A 26,080-nucleotide genomic window follows, 5' to 3' on the forward strand; every position below is an offset into this window, starting at 1 on the left:
GGGGAGGAGAGGGGCATGACTTAGTCTGTTTAAATCCAGTCCGAGATTTGGGGAGGAATCCAGTCCGGGGCTTAGGAGGGAAATCCAGTTCTGGATTTCGCACCTTCCATTTAGACAGCCGGGCTGGTGTGTGTGTGTATGTGTGTGGTGGGGAGGTAGGGGGGAGATTTGGTTGGGAGGGGGGGGCGGCAGGGGGCCGCCTCCTCCTCAGTGTGAGGGGAGCACCCGGATACATCGCGCATCCGGACCAAGCCGAGTCCCGGTGAACCCCCGCGAATCCCTGGACCCTCGCCTAGACCCCAAACCCCTCCCTCCCCTAGACCCTCCGGCCCCCATCATCCTCCCGCATCCTCCTGCATCCTTCCCCCCACCGCCTTCTCATTACATCTCCATCCTGCATCCTATCCTCCCTGCGCCCCCGCGTATCCACCGCATTTCCCTCACCCCTTACATCCCCTTCATCTGGACCCCACCCCCAGTCCCTTTCCCCTGATCTCCATCCTCCACCCTTCTCCTAAGCACACCCCCAACCCGCCAAACCTCATCGCCCCCGCACTCTGTCTCTTCTGCCTGCCCCCTTCCCTGGCATCTCTGTTTCCCCCACGTCGCCTATTTGCCCTGTCCACCCCCTCCTACTCTCTCAAGCCTTCCCCTTCAAGACTCTATCTCTGCTTCTATCCTTGGGGGATGCGAGGTTACGCCCTCGCCTCCTGAGAGCCGCACTAAAGGTCCCGGGCCTCGGAAAGGGTTGGGGGTGCAGGGTGGGGGGCATGGAGAGGAGGAGCCCTGTGTGATGGGAGGGGGGCGCTCTCCGAATAGGCGGAGGCGGCGGGGACCTAGGAGCCTGGGCGGGGGTTGAACAGGGGACTGAGTCCAGCGGCAAGCACGCAGAGCTACCCCATGGCCGGGCCTCCCTGAGCCAATTTGGGGGAAGCCCCCTTCCCACCCCAGCCCGGGGGTTTCGGGGCCCCATGAGCCGGGGTGCGGGCGCGCTTCAGCGCCGGACAACGACCTACCTCATCTCGCTGACCCTGGTCAAGCTTGAGTCTGTGCCTCCACCGCCTCCCTCACCATCAGGGGCTGGGGCCCCGATAGTCAGGGCACCAGAGGGGGGAGAACCTGGAAGCCCTCGGGGCGCAGATGAGGCCGGCAAGAAGCGGCAAGAACGTCTCTTCCACCGGCAAGATGCTCTGTGGATCAGCACCAGCAGCGCGGGGACAGGGACGGAGACCCTTTCCCTGTCCCCTGCTCCAGCTAGCCCAGCCTGTCCTGTTTCCCCTGCTCCGGGTCGCCGCCTCTCTCTTTGGGCCGCCCCCCCAGTACCCCCAGTCTCCGGGGGACTGAGCCCGGACCCCAAACCTGGGGGGGGCTCCACTTCCTCCCGGCGCCCTCTACTCAGCAGCCCAAGCTGGGGGGGACCAGAGCCAGAGAGCCGGGGTGGGGGAGGCGTCCCAGGTTCTTCTTCCCCCCACCCCGGCACCGGCAACCGCCGACTCAAAGTGGCGCCCCCCCCACCTGCCCCAAAGCCTTGCAAGACGGTAACCACAAGTGGGGGCAAAGCTGGAGGGGGAAAGACTGCAGGGAGTCGCCTATCATGGCCAGAGAGCGAGGGCAAGCCGCGGGTCAAGGGGTCAAAAAGCAGTGCTGGGGCCGGAGCCCCAGCCGGAGTTGGTACTGCCGTCGGGGCAGGTGCTGCAGCCGTCCAGGGGGCTGGAGCCCGAGGAAAGTTGTCTCCACGAAAAGGCAAGAGTAAGACGCTGGACAACAGTGACTTGCACCCTGGGCAACCCGCTGGCTCTCCTCCTCCTCAAGCGACCCCAGCAACTCCAGCTGCCTCTCCAGCTGCCTCTGCCACCTCTCCCGGGCTTCCCCCAGGGCCTGCACCTCCTATCACTCTGGAGCCACCTGCACCTGGGCTGAAACGGGGCCGGGAGGGGGGTCGTGCCTCCACCCGCGACCGGAAGATGCTCAAATTCATCAGTGGCATCTTCACCAAGAGTACCGGGGGACCTCCAGGTCCAGGGCCATCTCCTGGACCCCCAGGCCTCACCTCCAGCAGTGGGTCCCGTGAGCTGCTGGCTGTAGAGCTTCGTGCCTCCCCGAGTGAGTAAGGCTAAGGAAAGGGAAGGGGGAGGGAAAAAATTGAATCATAGGGCATGAAATATGTCAAGGCTAGGACCTCAATTTAAAAGCTTTGCAAGCCCAAAAGACTTATATAAATGTCAGTTATTATTATTCTAACTCTAACAGTACAACCTGTAAGAGAAGCTTGATTGAGAGTATAGGCCTGAAGGAAAGAAATTGGACTTTAAGGACATCTGGGCTCTTGCTCACCTCTTGATGACCTCTCAGTGTTTGACCATGTGTGGAAGGATGCAACAGGAACTATTGGGTGTCCTTTGAAGACTAGAGGGAATGAGAGCCAGAGTTTGATTAAGGGGGAGTGGCTAATTTGTGTGTCTGACTATAGGTCCCAAGGAGGAAGAATCAAGCCCTCTGGGAAAATGTGTCCTTGGTCAGGGTGAGAATTAACCATTTTTTGCAGATTCCCCCCAGGTAACCAGGTATCCCTGATTTCAGCTTTTGCCTGGTACTTACAACAGAGAAATGGGACTATATGTATTATGTCTGAAACCCCCCCCCCCAAGGGAATTTGGTGAAAAAATGAGGATTAAGAGAACTGGGAGAAAGTCTGTGATCCTGTGTACTTGGGAGGAAATCTGTGATTCTGTGTACTTGGTGCCAGGAGACTCCATAATAACTAGTTTGCAGGCAGCCACTCACCTGTACAAGTCCTCCTGAGGAGCTGTCGAGTGATATGGCAGGGATTTTGTCTTTTGCTCAATGTCCTGGAAGCAGAAGGAGTGGAATGGAATGGAAATGTGTGGGCTGAAACTACTGGAAACTGAAACTGCAAAGTTGTAGGGGGTAGAGAGCTGGAGATGGGGGAGGAATATGATAGGGGGAACCTCACTTCCCACTTACCCTCCCCTCTCCCATGAAGAGGCAAGTTCAGATCAGCTGGGGTCTGCACAGAAGTTCATGCTCGGGTTGTATTTTTTGGATTGGGGGCTTTGGCTTTATTGGACTTGAGATGGGGATAGGGGCGGGGTGGGTCTGTTCCCTCTCCTGGGAAGCTGTCAGGGAGCGGGGGTAGTGGCCCAGAGTTTGGCTCTGGAGCTGTCAGGAGCAGATGGCTTCAGATCCGCTTGCTCCCACTGCAGCTGCTCCACCCTGGGAACGTCCGGGCCTCCAGTGTCAGGCTGTCAGACACAGGGGACCAGGCGGACTGGAACAAGGCAGGAACAAGGGATCTGAGGGGACAGGGATGGAAGAAGCTTCCCAAAGCACTTTCCCAACAGCATCTTGTTGTAGCTCATAATTAGAAAGGGTTGATGTTCTCTGTTCCCTCTGAACTTCGCTTTCCCGATTTGTTATTGGATTTGTGACCTGCCCATAGAGGAATGAGGAAGAGAGCAAATTTTAGGAAGATGATGCTCCCCAAACCCCCTTGAATTTCCTCTTTCTGATTTGCTACTGAGGTTCTGACCTGGAAAAATCCTAGAGGGATGAAAAAGCAGGTGACTTTTTAAAGAATCTTGGTTCTTTCCTTTCAATTAAGTTTGGAAAGTGTGGGGTCTGATATGTACATGTGACCTTGAAAGGGGTCATCCTTATCACCGCTATTGAAAGTCTCAGTTTCCTTTCTCAAAGAAATAGAGGTTGAGAGGTTCTCTTTTTTCTCTTGCTTCCATCTTCTACTCAAATCCTTCACCTAACTTCATGCTTGGTCTTCCCTTGGAATCAACCCCACCCCCTCACATTGTAAACCGGCTGGATTCTCCTGGCCCTCTTCTTAGAGAAAGGGCTATCCTGCCCTTAGCAGACACCAGTTCTTTTGGGCTGGGATGTGGGGGGACACGCATTTGGGGATGTGCTTTAAGGGAGATGCCAATGTGAAGTATTTTTGTCTCTCTGGTTCTGTTGCTAAGCAACCTCTGAGCGGCAGCAACAGCTGTGGGGAAAGCAAGCTTCATGGGGGCGGAGTGTGGACCACTGTCTTAGCATCTTATTCCCTAGCTTTTTCAACCCAAGGGAAGTGACCTATCTTTTTTTTTTTGGGGGGGGGTAAAGGTCAGAAGGAAGAATAAACAGGCAGAAAGGTATAGGAGTTTACCTGCGTGTGTGTGTGTGTGTGTGTGTGTGTGTGTGTGTGTGTGTGTTGCTGAAGTGCTCTCTTTTCATTTCCATGTGGGCTTTGTCCATCAGGTCTGAAAGGCCAGATCTAAACATCTCCCATTTACTCTCTTCTTTCAGAAGCTGTGGTCAACAGCCAGGAATGGACTTTGAGCCGATCCATCCCTGAACTTCGTCTGGTATGTGAGCCAGTATCATTGATTATGGGAAAAATCCTTCCAAGTTTTACTCTTTCCCACATCTCAACCAATCCCTCACCTCTCTTTCTAGGTAGAAAAGGAATGGTGGATTGTCATTCTTCAAAATCTTTCTTTTCATAGTCCTATATACTATCATTCCATATCAACTCCTCTTTTTTTTTCTATCTTATCCCCATTTAGTTTCTCTTTCTGTTCTTCCTATGCTTTTCTCTTCTCACCTTCCGGCTTCTCCTTATTTTAGTATCTCCTTCAGCCATTTCCTTAAATAAGGTCTTCTGTAGTCCAAAAACTTGAAACAACATTGTAACTGATTTGAGAGTGGTTATTTCTTACTCTCTGTCCCTTTGAATAAGAGACTCCATTTTGTGGGTGTTTATTGAGGTTCACGCTGATCCTTGGGTAATTTTCTCATTTTAGAATCAGAAAATCTCAGAGCTGAAAAGAATCTTATCTAGTTCAACCCATATCTGAATAGAAATCCCCTTTATAACACTCCCACTATAGAATTATGCCACATCAAAGTTCTAAGAAAGTTTAGACATAAAATCAGGGGTCCTCAAACTTTTTAAATAGAGGACTAGTTCACTGTCTCTCAGACTGTTGGAGGTCCGGACTATAGTAAAAACAAAAACTTTGTTCTGTGGGCCTTCAAATAAAGAAACTTCATGGCCCTGGGTGAGGGGGATAAATGTCCTCAGCTGCTGCATCTGGCCCACGAGCCGTAGTTTGAGGACCCCTGAAGATTCTAATTCAATAAGCTCATTCTACCAATGAAAAGACTGAGGTCCATAAAGATGGAGTAATTTGTCCAAGATCACATAGATAGCAAGCCGGGACTAATCCTCAAGCTTTTTGACTTGAAGTCCAGTGTCCAGGGGTCCTTCCAATACATTATGATGCTCTCTTATCTTCTCGTGCCTTCTCCCAGGCTCTTATCCAGTCTCCACATTATGTCTCCTTGGATGATTGTCCACTGTCAGTCATTTCAGATTCAACAAGGATAACATTTTCCCACCATCCCAGACCCCAGACTTCGTTCTTGAGATCTTTGTTCCACCTGTGACTTTATATCATTCCCTTATCCACAGGGGGTACTGGGTGATGCCCGGAGTGGGAAGTCATCGCTCATTCACAGATTCCTGACTGGTTCTTACCAGGTGCTAGAGAAGACAGAGAGTGAGTCCTTGGGAATTAAAAAGAAATGGGTGGGAGAAAGGGGTCAAGAAATCTTTGAATAAAGGGCCAAACTATACAACCTTCCCTGCTATCACCCTAATAATCTTTGACAGGTGAGCAGCATAAGAAGGAGATGTTAGTGGATGGACAAAGTCACCTGTTGCTGATCCGAGAGGAAGCAGGGGCACCAGATGCCAAGGTGAATAGAGATGAGAAAACAGAGAGGAGACTGGGTAATAGACTTCTGAGGAAGCAAATTTGAGGTAGAATCAGAGAATGGCGGTGATCTTTTTCTTGCTTCAGCCCTTCTTAGTTCTCACTTTTGGTAGAGTCTTGGGAATTATGAGGAAGGATTCCTCTTTTTACCTGACCCCTCGTTTGTCTCTTATCCAGTTTTCAGGCTGGGCAGATGCTGTCATTTTTGTCTTCAGCTTGGAGGATGAGAACAGTTTCCAGGCTGTGAGTCGTCTCCATGTACAGCTAAACTCCCTACGTGGGGAGAGTCGGGGAGGCCTGGCTCTAGCACTGGTGGGGACACAAGGTAAAAAGATTCTGGGGAAAGGGCAGACCTATAGGAAAGGAACTGAAAAATCCAGAGGAGTCCCAAGTAGTTGCTCAATATTGAGAGATGTGTAGCCATCTAGAAAACCTAGGAGAAAATGGTTGATGTGTTCAAGTATTTAAAAGGCTGTCATGTAAAAGAGATATTAGATATTAGACTTGCTTGGAATGGCTCTAGAGGTCAAAACTGGGGGCAATGAAAGTAACAAGAAGGTAGAATTTAACTCAATAGAAAGAAAAAAGTAACATTCAGAGCCATTACACAGGAAATGAGCTGACTAAAGAGTCAGTGGGTTTCCCATCACCAAAATGAAAGGCTGGAGGACACTTGTTGGGACCAATATAGAGAGGATTTCTATTCAAGGCAAGGTGGGACCACATGACCTTAGTTTCTTTATTACTCTAAGATATGGTAATTCTGTGAAAGTCTTTATGGGACAAAAAGCAGTAAAGGCAGAGTGAAAGTAGGAATGTATTATTTGCTCACATATCTTCTCTCCCCACCAGACAGGATTAGTGCTTCCTCCCCCCGGGTTGTGGGGGATGCTCGTGCCCGAGCTCTATGTGGGGAAATGAAGCGCTGCAGCTACTATGAGACTTGTGCCACCTATGGGCTCAATGTGGACAGGGTCTTCCAGGAGGGTGAGAATGATGCATGGCTACCTTGGGAGTGGGACTATTGCATGGATAAGATTCTTGAAGATGTGGGGATGAGGAAAAAGTAAAGGAGTGACAATGAAAAAGGGAGATTGAAGGAAATGAAGATAACTTCTTAGAGTCTTGTTTATTATAGAAGGCAAAGGGAGCTTGGGGAAATTGATGGGGCTAATGTGGGAACAAGGATAAGAGTATATGTTGATGAGTGGAGAATTGGGACATCAGTATGGGTTTTTTTTTTTAACAAGTCCAAGGGATGTGTGTGTGTGTGTGTGTGTGTGTGTGTGTGTGTGAGAGAGAGAGAGAGAGAGAGAGAGAGAGAGAGAGAGAGAGAGACAGAGAGAGAGACAGACAGAGACAGAAACAGAGATAGAAAGAGACAGAGACAAAGACAGAAACAAAGACAGAAACAGAGACAGAGACAGAGACAGAAACAGAGATAGAAAGAGACAGAGACAAAGACATAAACAAAGACAGAAACAGAGACAGAGACAGAGACAGAGACAGAAACAGAGATAGAAAGAGACAAAGACAGAGACAGAGACAGCACCTGAGAATGTGAAGAGGCATTGTAAACAAGTGTCAAGCACTATTATGCTTTCCTCCAACCTCCTATAGTGGCCCAGAAGGTTGTGACCTTGCGAAAACAGCAACAACTCCTGGCTGCCTGCAAATCCCTGCCCAGCTCCCCCAGCCACTCAGCCGCCTCCACCCCTGTAGCAGGGCAGGTGAGAGGGATGAGTTGGGGAAAATGACAGGGGACAGGAGAAAGGAGGCTGTGACAATACTGTGTTGGGTTCAAGAGATGCTGGAGAACATGTAAAGGGTAGGGTTTTGGAAATGATGAGGAGGGGTGGAAGTGATGTTGATTCTAGGTAACACTGCATCTCCCAGGTGAAATTCCCAGTCAGTTTACCATTTTTATATGTATATGGGTTTGAGGGAATTCAGGATACTCTTCTTTTGACTCAAATATCTTTTCTCCAGGCCAGTAACGGGGGGCATACCAGTGACTATTCTTCCTCCCTCCCTTCCTCACCCAATGTTGGTCATCGGGAGCTTCGAGCTGAGGCAGCTGCTGTGGCTGGCCTGAGCACGCCAGGATCTTTGCACCGAGCAGCCAAACGCCGGACAAGTCTCTTTGCGGTAGTGCATACACTGATCTACCCGTCTACACTAACAGTCCTTCCATTAGTGTCTCCCTTTCCTGTTCCACCAATTCCTATAGGCCACCAGTCCTTTTGACCTCTCTTTCTCAGTTCACTCATTCTCTCCATCCCATCCTCCTTTCTTCTCCTGATATCTGCCACTTTTTGTCTCAGTCTACTCTGTCTAATAATAGTAAACCATTCTAGAATCGCAGGGGCAGTGACTCTGAAAAGCGAAGCCTGGACAGCCGAGGGGAGACTGCAGGAAGTGGCAGAGCAATTCCAATCAAGCAGGTGGGCAGATTAGGAAGGATCCTGTGACTGAATTTGAGGGAGCACCTGACCTACACTAGATTGCATCTTAACTTTTCTTTTGGCCCATTTTCATTCTTGCCCCAGAGTTTCCTGCTGAAACGAAGTGGAAATTCTCTGAACAAGGAATGGAAGAAAAAATATGTGACACTATCAAGCAATGGCTTCTTACTCTACCACCCCAGCATTAATGTGAGTGCCCCCCCCACTCTGCAATGATAATTTCTCCTCTATAATCTTTTAGAATTACCTGGACAATCTCAGTCAATTGCAGTTACCTCTCTCTATAAAATCTCCCCTCTCCAAACCCCATGGTTTTCATTAGCTTCTGTTCCATCCTCTAACTAATCTCCAATGTGTAGTACAGAAATGCTTATGTTTGAAGGAAAGAATTGGCAACTTGGAGTCAGGGAAAATTTATAGTCAGGAAAAATTTGCCTTTAAATGCCATCAGTTATTATCAACTGGAATCTTTATTTTCTCTATTCATAAAATGGGATACCTGTAGTGTTTACCTTTCATGGGGTTTGGGGAGAATCAAATGAGATGATGTTCAATCTTTTCGATCTTTCAGGTGCTAGTTAAATATCAGATTACCCTTATTTAAATGTTTTCCAGCACCCTGGAAGTTTACAGTGATGCTGACATTTTCTCTTGTCCCTTGTGGGAATCTTCTGTCTCTCAGGATTACATCCACAGCACCCATGGAAAGGAAATGGATTTGCTTCGGACAACAGTAAAGGTACCAGGCAAACGACCTCCTCGGGCCATCTCAGCCTTTGGTCCCTCTGCCAGCATCAATGGGCTTGTCAAGGATATGAGCACCGTCCAGATGGCTGAAGGCACAGGTAAGGAGGGTAGGGTCAGGGAAGAAAGGGAAAGGGAAAAGATCTTGGGAATAGATCAGTAGGGAAGTAAGGTAGGGGAAGTAGGAGGGATAAATGAAGTAGAGGGGCAGGTAAATGAGGAGATATAGGCTGGGGAGGGATGAGAAAGAGAGGTGGTAAAAGCAGGAGACTGGGGAAGGGGGGACCAAAGAATGAAGGAATCTTAATTGCAAATTTCCCTTTCTTTCCTCAAATTCTTTCCAATTAGCAGACATTCCCACTCCTACCCCTACTCCCAGCCCCAGTTCCCTGCAGCTACCCCAGGACCAGACAACAAAGAATCTACTGAAGCCAGATCGGAACCTGGCCCGAGCCCTCAGTACTGGTCAGTCTTGCCTCTTTCCAAAACTAAATACTCACTTCTGGCCAAAATGGGGATAAGAATGGAAGTTGCTGTAGTGGAGCATCCTTGAGAAGAGGGAGGAATATAGATGAGAGAGATACATATTTATTTATCTGAGAAAAGGGGGGAGGAAGGGTGTCTTTTATGGAAAAGGATTTTTTTCATTATGAAGTGGGCAAAGCTAACTCAAGGGAAACTGAGTCAATTATGTATCCTCCCAAAGATTGTACACCATCTGGAGATTTAAGCCCTCTGAGTAGAGAACCTCCACCTTCTCCCATGGTAAAGAAACAGAGACGGAAAAAACTGACCACACCATCAAAGACAGAAGGCTCTGCTGGGCAGGCTGAAGGTGAGGCCATGGTCAGGCAGTCTTAATTTTTACTCCCACCTGATTGGAGGTCCTGGGGTGGTGCAGAAAAAGAGCCTGACTTGTGTTTTCTTTTGCATATTTTTATATCAATATGAGCATTTTGTTTAAAAGAAAAACGGGCATCCCTCAGCCCCTGCCCTTCTCCGTAGTGAACCCACAGCTCCTGCCCCTTTCTCTCCAAATGACCCCCATCTTTCTCTTCCCAGCCCTCCAACCTCAGTCCTTCTCTCCCCAAAGCTCACTGAGATCTTAACCCTTCCTTCCTGCTCCCCTTAGTATCTGTTCCTCTCAATTCATTACCTCATACTCCCCCTCACACGCACACCTTATTTTCAGCCCCTGTTGCTCAGGGCCTGGATTCCAGATCTCCCTACTTTCACTGCTCTCTGCTTTTTCTCCACTCTGCTCTGGGGCCACTGACCTTTAGTTCTGCTTTTTCTCCCTATCTGTCTGTCTTTATTTTTCCCATCACCTTTGTTTACCCTCTCCTTTCCTTTCCTTTCCTCTTCTCTTCTCTCTTTTCTTCTTACTCTTTGTTACTCTTATTTTCTCTGTGTGTCTAAATCTGCCTCTCTCGATGTCTCTGTCTCTCTGTATTTATCTCTGTCTCTCCCCCCTCCCCTTTTCCCCCTGTCTCTTTTTCTCTGTCTCTTCTATCTCTATTTCTCTTGTCTGTCTCCTTCGCTTCGGGAAACCAGCCAAGCGCAAAATGTGGAAACTAAAATCCTTTGGTAGTTTAAGAAATATTTATAAAGCAGGTAATAAAGTGGGGAAATTGGGAAGGGCATTCAGATGGGGTGTAGGGGTTGGGTTGCACTTGCTTCCCCTGCATGTGCGTGGGCTTCCTGCTACCCCATTCTTCTTCCCCTCTCCCATACTGCTCCCATCCCCACCCTGCAGGGGTCCTGGGATGACCGTCTAGGGAGGTGGGGAGAGGGTTTGGGGAGAATAATGTGTTAAGAATTATATCATCCTGTTCTACCCTCCCTCTCAGAGGAAAACTTCGAATTCCTGATTGTATCAAGCACTGGACAGACCTGGCATTTCGAAGCTGGGAGCTTCGAAGAGCGAGACTCCTGGGTTCAGGCTATCGAGAGCCAAATATTGGCCAGTCTGCAATGCTGTGAAAGCAGCAAGGTCAAGGTGAGGACAGGAGAGGAAAGGTAAAATAGAGGAGTCAGAGCCTGAGGAGGGATACTTAAATTGTGGGTAAGGGTTGAGGAACATATCTCACAGAAAGAACTATTAAGAAAAGAGTTTTGGGTTTGTGGTTAACAACAACAACAACAAAATCCAGTCTTCGATATACACTCTTGCCTCTTACGGTCATATAAATTTGGATATAGCTTAAACGTGAATCTGTTTCCTCTCCTGTAACATAGTGAGGGTAGACTAAATGATCTCTAAGGTCCTGCCTCCCTCTAAATATGCACTGAGCCCGATAGAACCCCTCCAGCCTCAGGCTTAAAGGGAGTTTCCTACTAGGTTAACTGGTAACCCCACGTTTCCTTTTTCCCTTAGCTACGCACTGACAGTCAGAGCGAGGCTGTGGCAATCCAGGCGATTAGGAATGCAAAGGGAAACTCGTTGTGTGTGGACTGCGGAGCTCCCAGTGAGTGAGGGTGGAACATATGAGTGAAAGGTGGGGGTCGGGGAGGCTCGGGTTAGGACATTTGGCTGGGTTGGTGGGTATGTTTATGTAGGGAAACAAAGGGACCTGGAAGAGGAATGGGGCTAGGATTCGGGGAAAGGCAGGAAAGGAAAAGAGAATCTAATCTCTTCACGAGGTGAGGAAGAAAAGAGACCGAGGTCCGGAAAGTTTGAGGAAGGGGGTATCTGACCAACATTGTGACAATTACCCATGGACTTTGTGCTACCCCCAGATCCCACCTGGGCAAGTCTGAACCTGGGCGCGCTAATCTGCATTGAGTGTTCGGGAATCCATCGAAATCTGGGCACTCACCTGTCGCGCGTTAGATCTCTGGATTTGGATGACTGGCCGCGGGAGCTGACCCTGGTGCTGACAGCAATCGGCAACGAGACGGCCAATCTCATATGGGAGAGCGACACTAGAGGCCGAGCCAAGCCCACGCGGGAATCCTCCAGGTGCAAGCAGTCAGGGAGAAGAAAGGGTGGAAAAGCGGTGGGGAGTAGGTTTGCGAATGGGAAAGGCAATTTTTGAGGAAGAAGGGGACCTTCTTATTGCCCTCTCCCGAACCTCTATCAATGTTCACGTCTTCTCAGGGAGGAGCGAGAGTCGTGGATCCGGGCCAAGTATGAGCAACTGCTGTTCCTGGCCCCGCTGGGAGGCCCGGAAGAGCCCCTGGGCCGCCGCCTCTGGGCCGCAGTGCAGGCTCAGGATGTTGCTGGGGTGCTATTGCTCCTGGCCCACGCGCGGCATGGACCGCTGGACAGCGACGTGGGGGACCCACAGCTCCGTTCCCCGCTCCACCTCGCGGCAGAACTCGCTCACGTGGTCATCACGCAGCTGCTAGTCTGGGTACGTGGAAGGGAGAACGGATCAGGAAGCCTTCTTAGATAATCGAGGAAGGTCAAAGAGGAAAGCGCTCAGAATACCGAGGACAGAAAAGCGGCTTTCCAATCTGTCTCTTCTCTGTCCACTTTAGAACTAGAATCAGACTGGGGGTAGGGGAGATCCACAAGGATCAGTGTCAGTGCTGAGGAGGGACAGGGAGAAGGACCTCTGAGACATAACTACTCATCTTGAAATCCTTTTAAAATGTATCCGTTTCGCTGATACACTGCCCCGGTTTTCACAATAGTTTCTATTTCCCGGTGAGTGGTTGTTTTGTTGCCCTTCTTCCAAAACCTGTCTCCTCTTCTTCCCAGTACGGCGCCGACGTATCCGCTCGGGATGCCCAGGGCCGCACCGCATTGTTCTACGCTCGGCGAGCCGGGAGCCAGCTCTGTGCGGACATCCTGCTGCAGCACGGCTGCCCCGGGGAAGGAGGCAGCGGGGCCACCACCCCCAGTCCCCGGCGGAGGAGCAGCGCCGCAAGCGTGGGCCGCGCCGATGCTCCCGTCGCGCTGGTATAGCGGCACCACGCGGACAGACACACCCACACTCCCCTACAGCCTGCCCCAACTTCTGTGCTCCGGGAAGGGACCCTACCTGCCCCCCACACCCCCCACGCCACCACCACCGACCAGCACGGACACCCTCCTTGTGGACTGTTGGACACAGATTCCCTCCTCCCTTCTCCACGGGCACGTATCCCACCACGCACACACAACGGACACTGAACCCTCACCCCCTACGGCACCCTCTCTTTCCCTTATCTGTTCCCTCCCAACCTTCCCCTCTCCAAGGGATACAGTCTCCCGCACTCTCCCTAGCCGAGGCACGGAGACCCTTTTGTGCGCATTAACAGCCCGGGTTCCCCAGCCGGACACGACCGATTTCTCTCTCTCCACCTCGGGAACTCTCCGTGTTCCTGCTAGCGTTTGGGAAGGGAGATTGACCTTTGCTACTTTAACACTGGGCTCTTGGACCTACCCTCTGCTGGCTCCTGGGAAAGGGGGAAAAAGAAGTTTGCGCTTCAGATCCAGGATGACTCACGCTTCCTCCCCGCCCCCATTCGTTGGACAGTTCGGCCCCCAGAGTCCTATGCCCAGGCTGGCTCCTGGGGAGAGGGGAAGGTATCAAGGTGTTGGGGTGGGGGAGGGGGCGCTGGTCATGGGAGCTGAGGGTAATTCTGGGGGATAGAAGGCTTGTTCACGGGCCCTTCCCACTCCCTCCATACCTGACTTCACTGCCCAACAACAGGGGAAGTGGGCAGCGAGGGGCAGGACCCCGGCTACCCATGGGGGTGGGGACCCCAACCCTTTCCGTGAAAGGGACCAATGGGGGGGAGGCTAAAATAAAGATTCCCTCCCTACACACCCACAGCCACGCTCACATCCACCAAAGGATGGACTAGGGCTGGGGAGCCAGAGGCCTGGCTTCCTCTCTCCACAACAGCTAGAGAGGGGTGATGAATGAGATGGGGGCTCATGGAACTGGGGAGGAAATTGTAATTTATTGCTTTGTGCCCCCTTGGGAGAGGGGGCTGGGGAGGGGGGAGGGCTGGGCCGTGGGGAGGGGGGGTGGGTTGGGGGAAACTTGGGGGGTGGGGGGTGCTCTTGGGTTGTGAGTGTCTGTGACTGTGACTGCCTAACTGTGACTGTCCAGAGCCCCGTGGTGTCCTGAGCCAGAGGACACCCCAACCACGGGACTCCCTTCTCCCCCAAGTTTCACCTTCCCCTCCCTCTTGCAGGAGAAGCTCTAGATCCAGCCTCCCGCCCCTTCCCCCACCAGACTCCCTGAAACTTTCCAGCCAGGTAAAGAAGTTAAACCGGCTGGGATAGGTCCCCCATTGGCCTGCCCCCCCTTCCCTTCCTCAAGCAGGTCGGGATTTCCTTGCCCCCACCCTCACCCCCTTACTCACCATAGCCCCAGAGGCCAGTTGGTGTAAGTGTTTTAGGTATTTTTTGTTTTGTTTTGTTTGTTTTGTTTGCTTTGTTTCCTTTTGTTTTGTTTTGGGTTCTTTGGTTTTTTGGTTGTTTGGGTTGTTTTGGGGGTTTTTTGGCTAAAATATTTTGGAGAGGACTAGTGTGTTTGGGGAGAGGGTGGAAGAAAGGGGCAATGGTAATGATCCCCCCACCATTTGCCTCCCCTGAATCAGGTGGTATGAGTCTTCTTCAAACAATTAAAAAGGCAGTGATTTTGACTGAGGGAGTGTAGCTCTGGTCTGTCTAAGGGCTGAGGGCTGGAATTTTCATATAAAGCATAGAATCTGAAAGTTGGAGGGACTTCAGTGATCATTTAGACTAACCCATATAGGAGCAGGAATCCCCAACACAGAGAAAGAGTCTGACAGATACTTAAATTAATAGTTTTTAAAAATACCAACCTCACATTTTCATAACATTTTACATTTACAAAATACTTTCTTATCTTGTTATCTCATTTGATCCTCACAATGATATTGTGAGGAAGATTAAGTAGGAGCATCATAAACTCCATTAAACAGATGAGGAAGCTGAGAGTTAGAGATGAAGAAACTGGTCAGGTGCTGGGTAGGAGCTGAAAGGGGGGAGATATTCAAGGTGAGAGTTCTGTCCAGTTTGACTCTTCCAAGTTTTAGAAAGGTAGGGACTATGAAGTGGAGGTTGGAAGGTAAGCATTAAAAAACAGACTATATCGAATAGAGTGGGTATGGCAGGATAGGTCCTGAGTAGTGAGTCTCAGAACTGCTCCAGGGATTTGGGGAGAATATCGAGAGAGTCTAATTAAAGAGTCATGAGGGGCTGCATTAAAATTAGTAACTATGCAGAATGAGGGGTACCAATCAGGGAAATGAAGAGAACCAATTAAGTTTCTGGGAGACTGAGCATGAGATCTATCTCCCCTAGTCTTCTTTGGTTCTTTCCTTAGTCCTTCCCCTCTCACCTCCCATTTGCTTACTTAGAATATGGAGAACACAGAGGGTACAATTCCAATCCTCTTGCTCAATGATAGAGCTAGAGTAAAAAGGGATGGGAGGTCACACACTCTTAGGTGTCCTGACTGTGTAGAGGGACTACACATTCATCTACTTCATGCAGCAAAGGGAGCTGAAATGTCCCTTTTCCAGCCCCTCCATAGATCATGGTAGTTTAATACCTCCGGTATTAGCACCTGATGAGTTCCAGCTCTATTGAGGATCAGTGATTCGCACCCAGATGAAAGGTTGTTAGGGAGGAAGGAACCTGCAGGCAAGGTAACACAAGATCTGGTCATCATTCACCTTCACTCTCTTTTTGGATCAGTGATGCTGAGCTCCTGGCCTCAAGGTAAAATTTCTCTTGGCCTTTCTCAAGACCAGCTCCAAATATCTCAGGTCTGGATCCTCAACCAAGCTTGAACAGTATCTTCTAGCAGCTTATTGAGGGCCCAGCTCTGCAGAGTTCTAGGCTGACTAATCCATTACAGGAACATTATTGTGCCTGAGAATATGCCACTAAAAATGAAGGTGTTTTTGGCAAGAGGTAGGGAAATGAAATGTATATGCTGGAAGGAAGGTGAGAAAGGAGAGGGCAGGAGTGGACACCTCCATGTCTCAATCCACCTTCCAAATACTGCTACATGCAACATGTCTTTTGACTCTTGCACCATCTACCACCTAAAAGGCAAAGTTAATTTCCCCTTGGCTTATCTCGAAATCCTTCTAGCCTTAAGGAATAGCTGAGTCTGCCAAGAGAAATGGGTATTGGCAAGGGGAAGGGGGTGATGAGGCACATACTAGGTTAAAGACTGGTCAATAGGGATAAAATGAAGCAAGCTGTCTAGAGAAAGGATTTGAAGAGCTTCTTCAGTTTCTATCTTACAACCTACACTGGAGACAGGAGACAATTGAGTTCTATCACCACACTTTAGGTAAATCTTTGCTTCTAATGGGTACATACTACATACTATTCTTGACTCTTAGTTCAAATAAAGAGTTTGAGCACAGTTCAATGTAATAAACATAGGCCTGAGTGAGATAAGACATTATCTCTGCCATCATAGAATTTACAATTCAGAAGCAAATATAATATAGAAATATATCACTATTATATAAAATAGCACATGATTAATTCATAAGAGCAAATAAATGTCATGTAAAGTCCATGAGTAAAGGTTCCCGAAAAGGGGGAAGATCAGGAAGATCTCTGGAAGAAGGAAGCTCTCTTGTACTTTCAAACAATGAATAGAGGTTGATGAGATCATAGGTATAAAGTTGAAGAGGATCTAATAGATAATTTAGCCCAATCCCTTCATTTTACACGGAAGGAAACTGAGACTGAGTGATTCAACAAAAGTCACACATGTAAGTAAGTACTAAAGGTAGACTTTGACCCAGATTTTTTCATTCCAGAACCAGTGTTCTTTGCACTGTACTATTCAGCCTCTTTCAACAAGTAGAGGGAATTCTAAAGATAGGGGTAACATAAGTAAATGCATAAAACAAGGAAAGTACGGGGTGAATATGGGCAAAAGCAAGTAGGTCCATTTTGACTCAAATGTTTCATAAATGTAAGGGAATACATGGAACAATTTTGGAAAGGTGATACCAAATTGGAAAAGTCCTTAAATAATTAGGCAAAGGAGTATGAACTATACCTAGAATCACTGAATCTGAGAGTTGGGGGTCCTATGAGATGATATCATCTGCACAGCATTCCCAAGGATTAAACATCCCTCCTCTAAGGAAGATCTCTATTGATGGGAAACACACTATCTACTGAAGCAGCCCATTCCATGTATGGACAGCTCCTATTATTTAATTCATCAATCAATGAACAAGTATTTTAAGTACCTACTATGTATCAGGTACTATACTAGGTACTGGGGGAATAAGAAAGAAATAAGCATTTATTAAGTACCTACTATGTATCAAGAATTATACTAGGCATTGGGGAAGTGATGAAAGAATAAGCATTTATTAAGCATGCATTATATGCTCAGCAGTTTATTAAGCAGTTGACAAAGGACAAAGAGAAATGGTTTCTGGCTGAAAGAGCCTATAAGCTTGCCAAGTAAACAACATGTGTATATAAAAATATTTATGAAAAATAAAAAGGATAAATAGTGGGAGGAGGGAATAAGGCCCTAGCATATATCAGGAGAATCAGGGGAAAACATGTAGAAAGAAGGGGGCACTTGAGTGGAACTTAACTTGAAGGAAATTAGGAATTTCAAGAGTTAATGAGAAGGAAGTACATTCCAGGGAAGAGAAAGAGGTGATAGATAGAGGGATAAAAGCATGAAAAGGAAAAAATAGGATATCTTGTATGAAGAACACTATGGCTAATTAATAAAGTTATGCATATAAAGGGGTGGGAAATTATGCTAAGACAAAGTTGGAAAGGGCTTTAAATGGTCAAAGAGTTTACATTTGATCTTGAAAGAATAGAAAATCACAGGAGTTGCTTGAGTAGAGGAATTACATGGTCAGACCTTCCTACATGGAGTGGGAAGAGACTTAAGGTCAATAGATCTCATAGAAGATCGATATAAATAGAAGCGAAAGATAGCTAGAAACGAAAGTGGCTTGAACTAGGTTGCTGGTTCTGTGAGAAGGAAACAGATGCTAGAGATGTTCTATAAGGTATAAACAAGGTTTAAACAAAAATAAGCACTGTTGGTGTAAGTGATGTGAGAGTAGAGAGTTGAAGCTGCAAACCTGGGTGACAGGGAGGATGATGGTGCCCTCCACAGAAACAGAGAAGTTCAGGAGAGTAGTGGATCTTGGGGAAAACTAGTGAGTTCTGCTTTAGACATGTTAAATTTGAGATGCTTATTGGAAATCCAATTTAAAATGTTCAATGAACAGTTGGAGATGTCGAAGTTCAGGAGAGACACTAGAACTAGATATACATAACTATATATAACATAAACTGATGAGGCAACCAAGAGCGATTGAAGAGAGAGGAGAAGAAAGGAAAGGGGAGGACAGAAGAAGACAAGGAAAGGAGAGGAGAATGGAGGGGAAAAGAAGGAAGAAAAAAGAAGGGGAGGAGAGAAAAAGGAAGGGGAGAATCTAGGGGGAAATGTAGACTATAGATGGGAAATGTGATATGGATGATCAGACAAAAGAGAAAGGCATCTAGGTATCAGTAGATAGTGCTTAAGTAATGACCTAAGTTCAAATGTTGACTCAATTACTGTATAACTATAAATTTCTTAAACTGCCTCAGTTTCCTCATATATAAAATGAGAATGATGACACAAACTTCCCAGGGTTGTTGTGGGAATAAAATGAGATCATATTTGTCAAGCACTTTGAAAATCTTAAAGTATTATATAATTGCTAGTTCTTATGATATTGATGTGACCAAAGAGACTCTAAAGGAATGGTTAAAGAGAAAGAGGAAAACTAAGAGACAGCTGCATCACAAAAACTCAGGAAGAAAGATTGGTCAGTAGCACCAAATGCTGCAGAGAGGTCAAGAAAGATAAAGATTGAGAAAAGGTCATTGGATTGGGCAATGAAGAGATCATTGGTGACTTTGAAAAGAATAATTTTATTTAAGTAATAAGGATGGAAGTTAGATTTCAGATGGTTTGGAAGAGAGAGGAGAATTGGAGACAGTGACTATAGATCACCATTTCAGGGATTCTGGTTAAGAAAAAGAAAAGATATTGGATGGTTGCATCTGGTAAGGATTTTTTCAGGGTGGAAGGGATGAGCATGCATATAGTTATCAGGAAAAGAAGCAATACAGAGAAGGAAGATCATATTGGGGCAATCAGCTGGAGAAAAGGGAAAGAAGGGGATCAAGGATATATAAAGAGAGCTTGGTCTTAGTGAGAAAAGCTGTTTTTTTCTCAAAGACTGGCGCATAGTAGATAGTTGGGGATGATGTCAAGGATTTGTAAAATATAAAGATAGGGAAAAGAGGAAATTCACAGCAAATGGCATTCGGCAAAGTATGAATTTGAGGTCCTCAACTGAAAAAGTGAAGAAGTAACATGGAGAAAGAAGATGGATTATAGTGAGACAATCAGCTGGAGAAAAGGGAAAGAAGGGGATCAAGGATATATAAAGAAAGCTTGGCCTTAGTGAAGAGAAAAGCTGCCTTTTTCTCAGAGACTGGAGCATAGTAGATAGTTGGAGATGGTGTCAAGGAATTGTAAGATAAAAAGAGAAAAGAGGAAGTCTAGCAAATGGCATTGATTTTCTCAGTAAAGTATGAAGTTGAGGTCCTCAACTAAAAGAGTGAAGAAGTAACATGGAGAAAGATGAGAGAAGGTGGATCATAGTGGGAAAATTCATAGCAAATGGCACTGATTTTCCCAGTAAAGTTATTAAGTCCTCAACTGAAAGAGTGAAGGGGAAAGATAGTATGGGAGGTTTAAGAAGAGAAGGAAAAGTTTGGAAGAGACACTACAAAAAATGGGGATATTAAAATTAATTTGGAGGAAAACTATTGCCTTGCTACAATGAAGGCCTATTTGAGTGTTTACTTTTGTTAAGCTCAGTCATTTTTTTCAGTTGTATTCAACTCTGTGATTCTATTTGGGATTTTCTTGGCAAAGATACTGAAATGTTTTGGCTTTTCCTTCTCCAGCTCATTTAACAGATAAGGAAACTGAAGCAAATGGGGTTAAATAACTTGCCCAGGGTCACAGCTTGTGTCTAAGAGAGGATTTGAATTCAGGAAAATGAGTCCAGTCTCAGTGTAGCTATTTGTTTAGATAACATATATAGCAGATCCAGTCAGCACAGTTATGACTTCTGAGCCAGATGGAGGGAGTAAACTAGGGTTGGGGTTTGGCAAGGGGTAAATTCAAGAAAAAAAAAGGAATTGAGCTGGTTAACTAAAGGGAAAAAAATAAGGGAGGAAAATGGAGCAAAAGTAAAAGCCAAAGTGATGGCTTGGAAAAGCACTAAGAGGTAGAAAGATGTCACAATAAAGACAAAGGTGGTTTCAGAGAAAGGTGTAGGGAGATATGGAATGATAGATTATGACTGGATAATAGATTTTCCCAAATTTTTCATTATGGAAGTCGAACACTGTGGGCAATGGCAAAATGTAACTGAAATGTAGGTTAGTAAGTCATGGAAACTGGACAAAGTTTTATTGGTAAATTTTAACAATCTGCTCTCTGAAAAAAAATGTATGACACAAAACTTTAATTTGCATTATTAATATCTCCATCACTTTCTTACATCTAGACAATCAGCAAGATGATTAATCAAGCCTTGATTTTTAGCATTTGCCATTTTCTAGGGTGTAAATGCTCATCCCTGAAAATTTTAAAGAGGATTTTAAAATAAATTTGAAAGTAAGGATAAGCTGTTTTCACTCCTTTAACTACCCTCTGCTCCCGTCCTGCATCCTGGGTAAATTGAGGGAACAGAAGCTTACTAGGTGATAATCATATAGTGTTTTAAGGTTTGCAAAATGCTTTCTATATATTTTCTCATGTGATTTCACAACAATGCTAGGAACTAGGTACTCTTATTGTAACTATATAGAAAAGGAAACTAAGACCGAAAAACTACCCAGAATCTTTGAATTAGTAAATGGCTAAGGTAGAAATCAAACTCATGTCCTCCTGACCCCTATTTTATACACATACACATGCGCTTGCTCTCATATGAGTGCGCATGCACGCACACACGCAGCCTCTAGTTAAAATGTTTGAGGGAATTGGAAATTTTAAAAATTAATTTTGTGTGTCAGGAGAAAATTCCAGTAGAATTATGGGTAATTATTTCCCCTCCCATTATGATAAAATATATCATGCCTTTGTGTCAGGCTTGTGATCTCTTTCCCTAACTTCTCATCTATTTTTTTCCAGAACATAATCCGAATGCATTATCATTTCAGTTTCTGTTTCCACTGATCCCTACCCTCACGTTTTTTGTTTTTTACCTACCCTTTTAGTTCCTCATTCTCACTTAAGACAACGCAAAAAAAATTATGAGATAGGTACTATGGTATCTTGATTCCTATTTTACAGTAAAATGAGATTCAGAGAGATTAAGTGGCTTACTTGCACATACAACTAAGTACTATTAGAAGCAAGTTTTGAATACAGGTTTCACTTTTCCTCCAAAAATCAGCACTCTTCCCATTATATAACACTACCAGAAAGACAATCCCAGGACCATAATACCAAACCCCATAGTACAGATGTATGGAGATAGGGGGCCAAATGTAACAGTGTCTGAATGTCATTCTACTTCAAAAAAGCTATGTTTTAGTAAGGAAAACAAAAGTTAGTCTTAAGTCCTGAAGGAAATGGAAAAACTAGAAGATTGCTTTTGTTTCTGCCTCCATAGATATCCAATCCAGTGCTTTTCATCATGCTTTCCTCTTTTGGTTTCCAAATTTTATCATTAGAATATATCTCTTTCCCTCCCCCCACCATTTGCTCTTCCTTTTGACTCATTCTGTGCCTTCTGAAAAAAGTTTAGCTTTCTCTGAGTATACTCTTGTCCTGGATCTCATTAATTAAAGTAAAAGCAGATTGTTTCAAAAATAAAACTAGAATGTTACTAATTTCAAAATATTCTTAAGAAGCAGCCATTTAATTAAGCCACTCATCATCGAATACCAGAAAATTCTAGAAATTCTAGAATATTTCAGATACAAAGGCTTCTTGTTCTAATATTGTTTGGCCCTTCATTTCATGAATTGCTTTTATTTAATCCTACATCCTTGAGGATATATGTTAACACGATAAATATATCTTTTTAACTTGTTTCTGTTTCTGCTCTGTTCTTGAATTGCAACTATAATGCAGTCAGATGATGCAGTCAGAGATAACTGCTTTGATTCTTTAGAAGTCCATTGAAATGGTATATGAATCACTAGACTTCACTGTTTAGTTGGAATTCTTGGCTGATAAGACAGAATCCATACCAGCCAAAATTCCTTCTAGCAATTGCTCAATACATTAATAAATCTGTTTCTAATAGATCTGATCCCCTAAACACAATATAAGAGTGATTCAATTAATTTGCTGCTTGTTTTCTTGCATTAGTATTTCCAATTCCTCTTCCATGTTTTTCTTTTGTTTTTTAAATAAATTTTATTGGTATTTTTTGTCTTTACATTGTCCAAAGTTCTTCCTGTATCACTCTCCCAGAAAGCCATCCTATACAACAAAGAATTTTTTAAAAAGAAAAAATATCAGCAAAAAAGAATACATTTAGAAAATATGACTTTATGCAGTATTCTACATCTCCGCAAAGTAGGGGAAGTATCTTCTCATATCTCTTTTTTGGGGACAAGCCTGTTCTTTGTAATTTTGCAATCTTTATTTTCAATTGTCTTATGTTCTTTCCATTTACATTGTTGTATGCCATATCCATGCATGTATGTATATACACATATATACGAATGTGTATTTCTTGGCTTTGTTTAATTCATGTCTTTTCATATCAGTTCAAGTCTTTTCATATTTTTTATCCATTGTATTGTTACTTAATAGCACAGTAAAATCCATTATTTACATAACACAAACTTGTTTAGCCATTCCCCAGTTGGTGGGCATTTACTTTTTTTTTCTTCCCAATTCTTTGCTATCACACAAAATGCTATAAATATTTTGTTGTTTATAAGGCCTTTCTTTTTACAGTAACTTCCCAGGAATATATTACTAGCAATGGAATCCCTGGGTTAAAGGGTTTATATTTTAGATGCTTTACTTATACTATTCTAAATCAAGAATGCTTATACTAATTTATAACTCCTAAAAAGCATTAGCATGCCTTCTTTTCCTGTCCCACTCACCCACTCTTTAACATTGGGCCTTACTAACCATTTCTTAGAGTATTTATATAGATCCAGCCATCTGGGACCTTAAAGTTCAATTGTTGGCGCCTCCCTTAGATTTCATCTCTTGTTAATTTTTAATGTGAAAATAACAGAAAGGCTCTGAAAAGGCAGAGAGAAAAATCCTGACCTGTATTAGATGTTAAGGATGTATATGGTACATATGAAATAGGAGATAGGCAAGAGCATTGAACATTTGGAGATAATAGATATGAACTAAGGAAATAGACAGGGAAACCAACTAATACTGCACATCCCTAAAATGTTTCTCTATTGATATTCTTCCCCTTATATTTTATCTACTCTTTATAATATTTAGTTTGGTCAATATATTAGCAAGACTTTTTTTTCTCCCCCTTTTCAGCTTAAAACCCCTTTGATTAGATTCAAAGGACTTCAAATATATTTTTACTAGCTTTTATTAGGTGAACTCCCTGGCCAGGGGATTTTCAAATATTTTAATGTGATCTACAAGTCCAAATCCCATTTACTGAATCATGGATTTGGTGTCAAAAGGGACCTCAGACATTCAGATCAATGTCCTCAATTTATGAGGTAACTACAGTTTAAATATACTAAGTCATTTGCTTATTCAAGTGGAATCCAAAATTTGAACCCAGGTCCTCAGATTCCAAATCCAGCACTCTTCACTAAACTACCTTGTCAGGTGTTCCCTTCTTGAATCCAGCTTTCTCTTCTGACATTCTCACCTTTTATTAGCCACGGTGATGAAAATACCAGTTGTTTCCCTAAAGTCTTCTATTTCTTGTCTTCAAACTCTGTAATCTTTAATAATGCTTCTTAGATCCTCCTAGAAGCATCATTTGTGCTCCTGTGAATCACCAGAAGTGGGTAGTAGCTTATCCAGTTTGACAAGTCTTGGGAATTCTATGTCAAATCTTGGATACATGCCTTGGGAAAACAAAAAACCTTTTGTTCTCAGGTCCACAGATAGCTGCCTCGGTACCACCTATCTCAACTATCTCTCCTCGTCCTATTTTCCAGGTCAGTTGTTTTGGGCATTAGATATTTAATATCCTCTTCTATTTTCCAATCTTTTGATTTTTATTATTTGTTCTCCCCATGAAGCCACTGATTTATGTTTGGTCGATTTTAATTTTCAAGAAATTATTTAGGTAAGGTTTCTATTAAGAGCTACATATTCTTTTCCCCATTCTTTCCTCCAGATCACCTATTTCATTTTTTTGTCTCTTAATTTCTTTCAGGTATTCATGTTGTCCTTCTGGGGAAAAAAAAATCCCTTTTTTTCTTTTGAATCTCTATTTGTAGTTATGGGGTGATCTTTGGATTTAATATAATTCCCTATAGTATTCTATATCACCTTAATTCAAAAGTTAGGACTTTGTACCAATACCTGGATTTACCTCCTTTTGTACTTTTGGGTGAGGTGGTTAGCCCTACTTTTTTTCAACTTGTTTCAACTTGGGTTCCTGTGCTAACTCCTCTCCCCAGATTTGACTCTTCTGGATTTTTTGAGGTTCAGAGCACTGGATCTCTGGGCCTTATAGAGTGTTTTAGGACTGAGTGCTAGGGACCAGAATCTTTGGGCTTTTGGTGTCTTAGTCTGAGTGCTGTGTCAATAGCAAGCACAGTCAATTGATTTCTGCTACTCTTTGATTTCTCAGATTTACAGTGTATACTAATCACCTTGACACTTTCTTGTAGAGTTCCTCTGCTCATATGCCCTTGGACACAGCCTCATGTCTGCTGGATTTCTGGTTGTGTTGGATTGCCTTGGTCTTGTTTGCCAGTTCTGGCACTAATTTTTCCGGTGGATCTTTCCTGTATATACTTCTAGCTGACTTTTTTCTTTCATTTCTTCAGTTTAAGAAGTTATCCACTATAATTTCTTAGTGGTTTTCTTGACCATTATTAGGTCTAGTGACACTTTTAGGTTTTGTTGGAAAATGAGAGTGTTGGTCTGCTTGATTTCATTCAGGTAGCTATCTTGACTAGAACTCTCAATGTAGTCACCAACCCCCATTTTGCTTCCTTTCTTCTTTTAACCACTACTGGATGACCTCCCACTCAAGAGATACAGATTATCATTTTCCAGGAGACAAATAGTTATTTCCCTGTCAAAGAATGCTGGTTCCCTCCAAAATGAGAAGAGCAACTGTTTCTTTGCTCCAAGGGTTTAGCGATACCTTTCTCCTTTTTTCTATATCATAACTTCTCTGTTCCAACCTTCTGATATAGATCAAAATTTCCTTCTGCCTTTTTGTTTTCACATTGAAGATACTCTTGCACATTTAAAAAGAAAACTTCATTATCCTTGATATCATAATGGAAGAGTGTTCCTTGAGCTCTTTTGTTTTTTTCTTCCAGGAGGCAGATCTACTTGAATTTTGAGTACTTGATTTGCCCATGACAAATCAAATATCTCAAGGTCTACACAGTTTCAATAAATTGCTCTGAGCTCCAATCTTGCTTGAAGTGAAGCCCTCAGTTCTGTTGTTTTTGCTGTTAACCATCTTGGAAAACTGTGGCAACAATTACCAACTTCTCTTCTTGGTCTTCTTGAATCTCTTTGATTCTAGGTTTTTCCCATTTCCTTCAAATGAAATTCTTTTCATCTCCTTAGGACCTTAAATTCCTTCTGCTCAAGTTTTCAACTTACTCTCCTTCAGCTTGAATCTTAATTTTTCTGCAATTTCTCAAGTCCTCCCAATGTCTCTTCCTCCCAAAAAATCTCTGGCCTTTTCCACAATTCTAAAGCCCTCAAAATCTTCACAATTTCTTCTCCTCTTATGGTTTTTCTCCCATACAAGTGTTTTCTGCTAAAAGCCACTAATAGCCTCCTGCTGATGACAAATGACCGCCAATCATGGAACACTATGATTTTCAAGATTTCAAGTGATGCAAAGGACAATTTAGAAATAGTGAGTATA

The 26,080-nt window shown here is 44.6% G+C and overlaps 1 protein-coding gene across 3 annotated transcripts; it reads left to right on the forward strand.

Annotated features, from left to right (window-relative positions):
* Window positions 1-821: 821 nt before the first annotated feature.
* On the forward strand, window positions 822-13,423 carry AGAP2 (ArfGAP with GTPase domain, ankyrin repeat and PH domain 2). Of its 3 annotated transcripts, none has more exons than XM_051961865.1 (19): window positions 822-2,103; window positions 4,318-4,376; window positions 5,486-5,573; window positions 5,687-5,772; window positions 5,967-6,114; window positions 6,642-6,776; window positions 7,410-7,519; window positions 7,779-7,937; window positions 8,147-8,233; window positions 8,339-8,443; window positions 8,937-9,099; window positions 9,347-9,463; window positions 9,705-9,833; window positions 10,553-10,612; window positions 10,849-10,997; window positions 11,376-11,466; window positions 11,738-11,960; window positions 12,099-12,354; window positions 12,705-13,423. In XM_051961865.1, the coding sequence occupies exons 1-19, from the start codon at window positions 972-974 to the stop codon at window positions 12,909-12,911; spliced, it is 3,504 nt and encodes a 1,167-aa protein (XP_051817825.1). In that variant the 5' UTR covers window positions 822-971; the 3' UTR covers window positions 12,912-13,423. The 3 variants fall into 3 exon arrangements, with proteins under 3 accessions (XP_051817825.1, XP_051817827.1, XP_051817826.1); XM_051961866.1 differs by having other exon boundaries at window positions 823-2,103; window positions 9,350-9,463; XM_051961867.1 differs by lacking the exon at window positions 10,553-10,612.
* The last annotated feature ends 12,657 nt before the right edge of the window (window positions 13,424-26,080 follow it).

This window comes from Antechinus flavipes, chromosome 5 (genome assembly GCF_016432865.1).
Source record: "Antechinus flavipes isolate AdamAnt ecotype Samford, QLD, Australia chromosome 5, AdamAnt_v2, whole genome shotgun sequence".
Taxonomy (NCBI): Eukaryota; Metazoa; Chordata; class Mammalia; order Dasyuromorphia; family Dasyuridae; genus Antechinus; species Antechinus flavipes.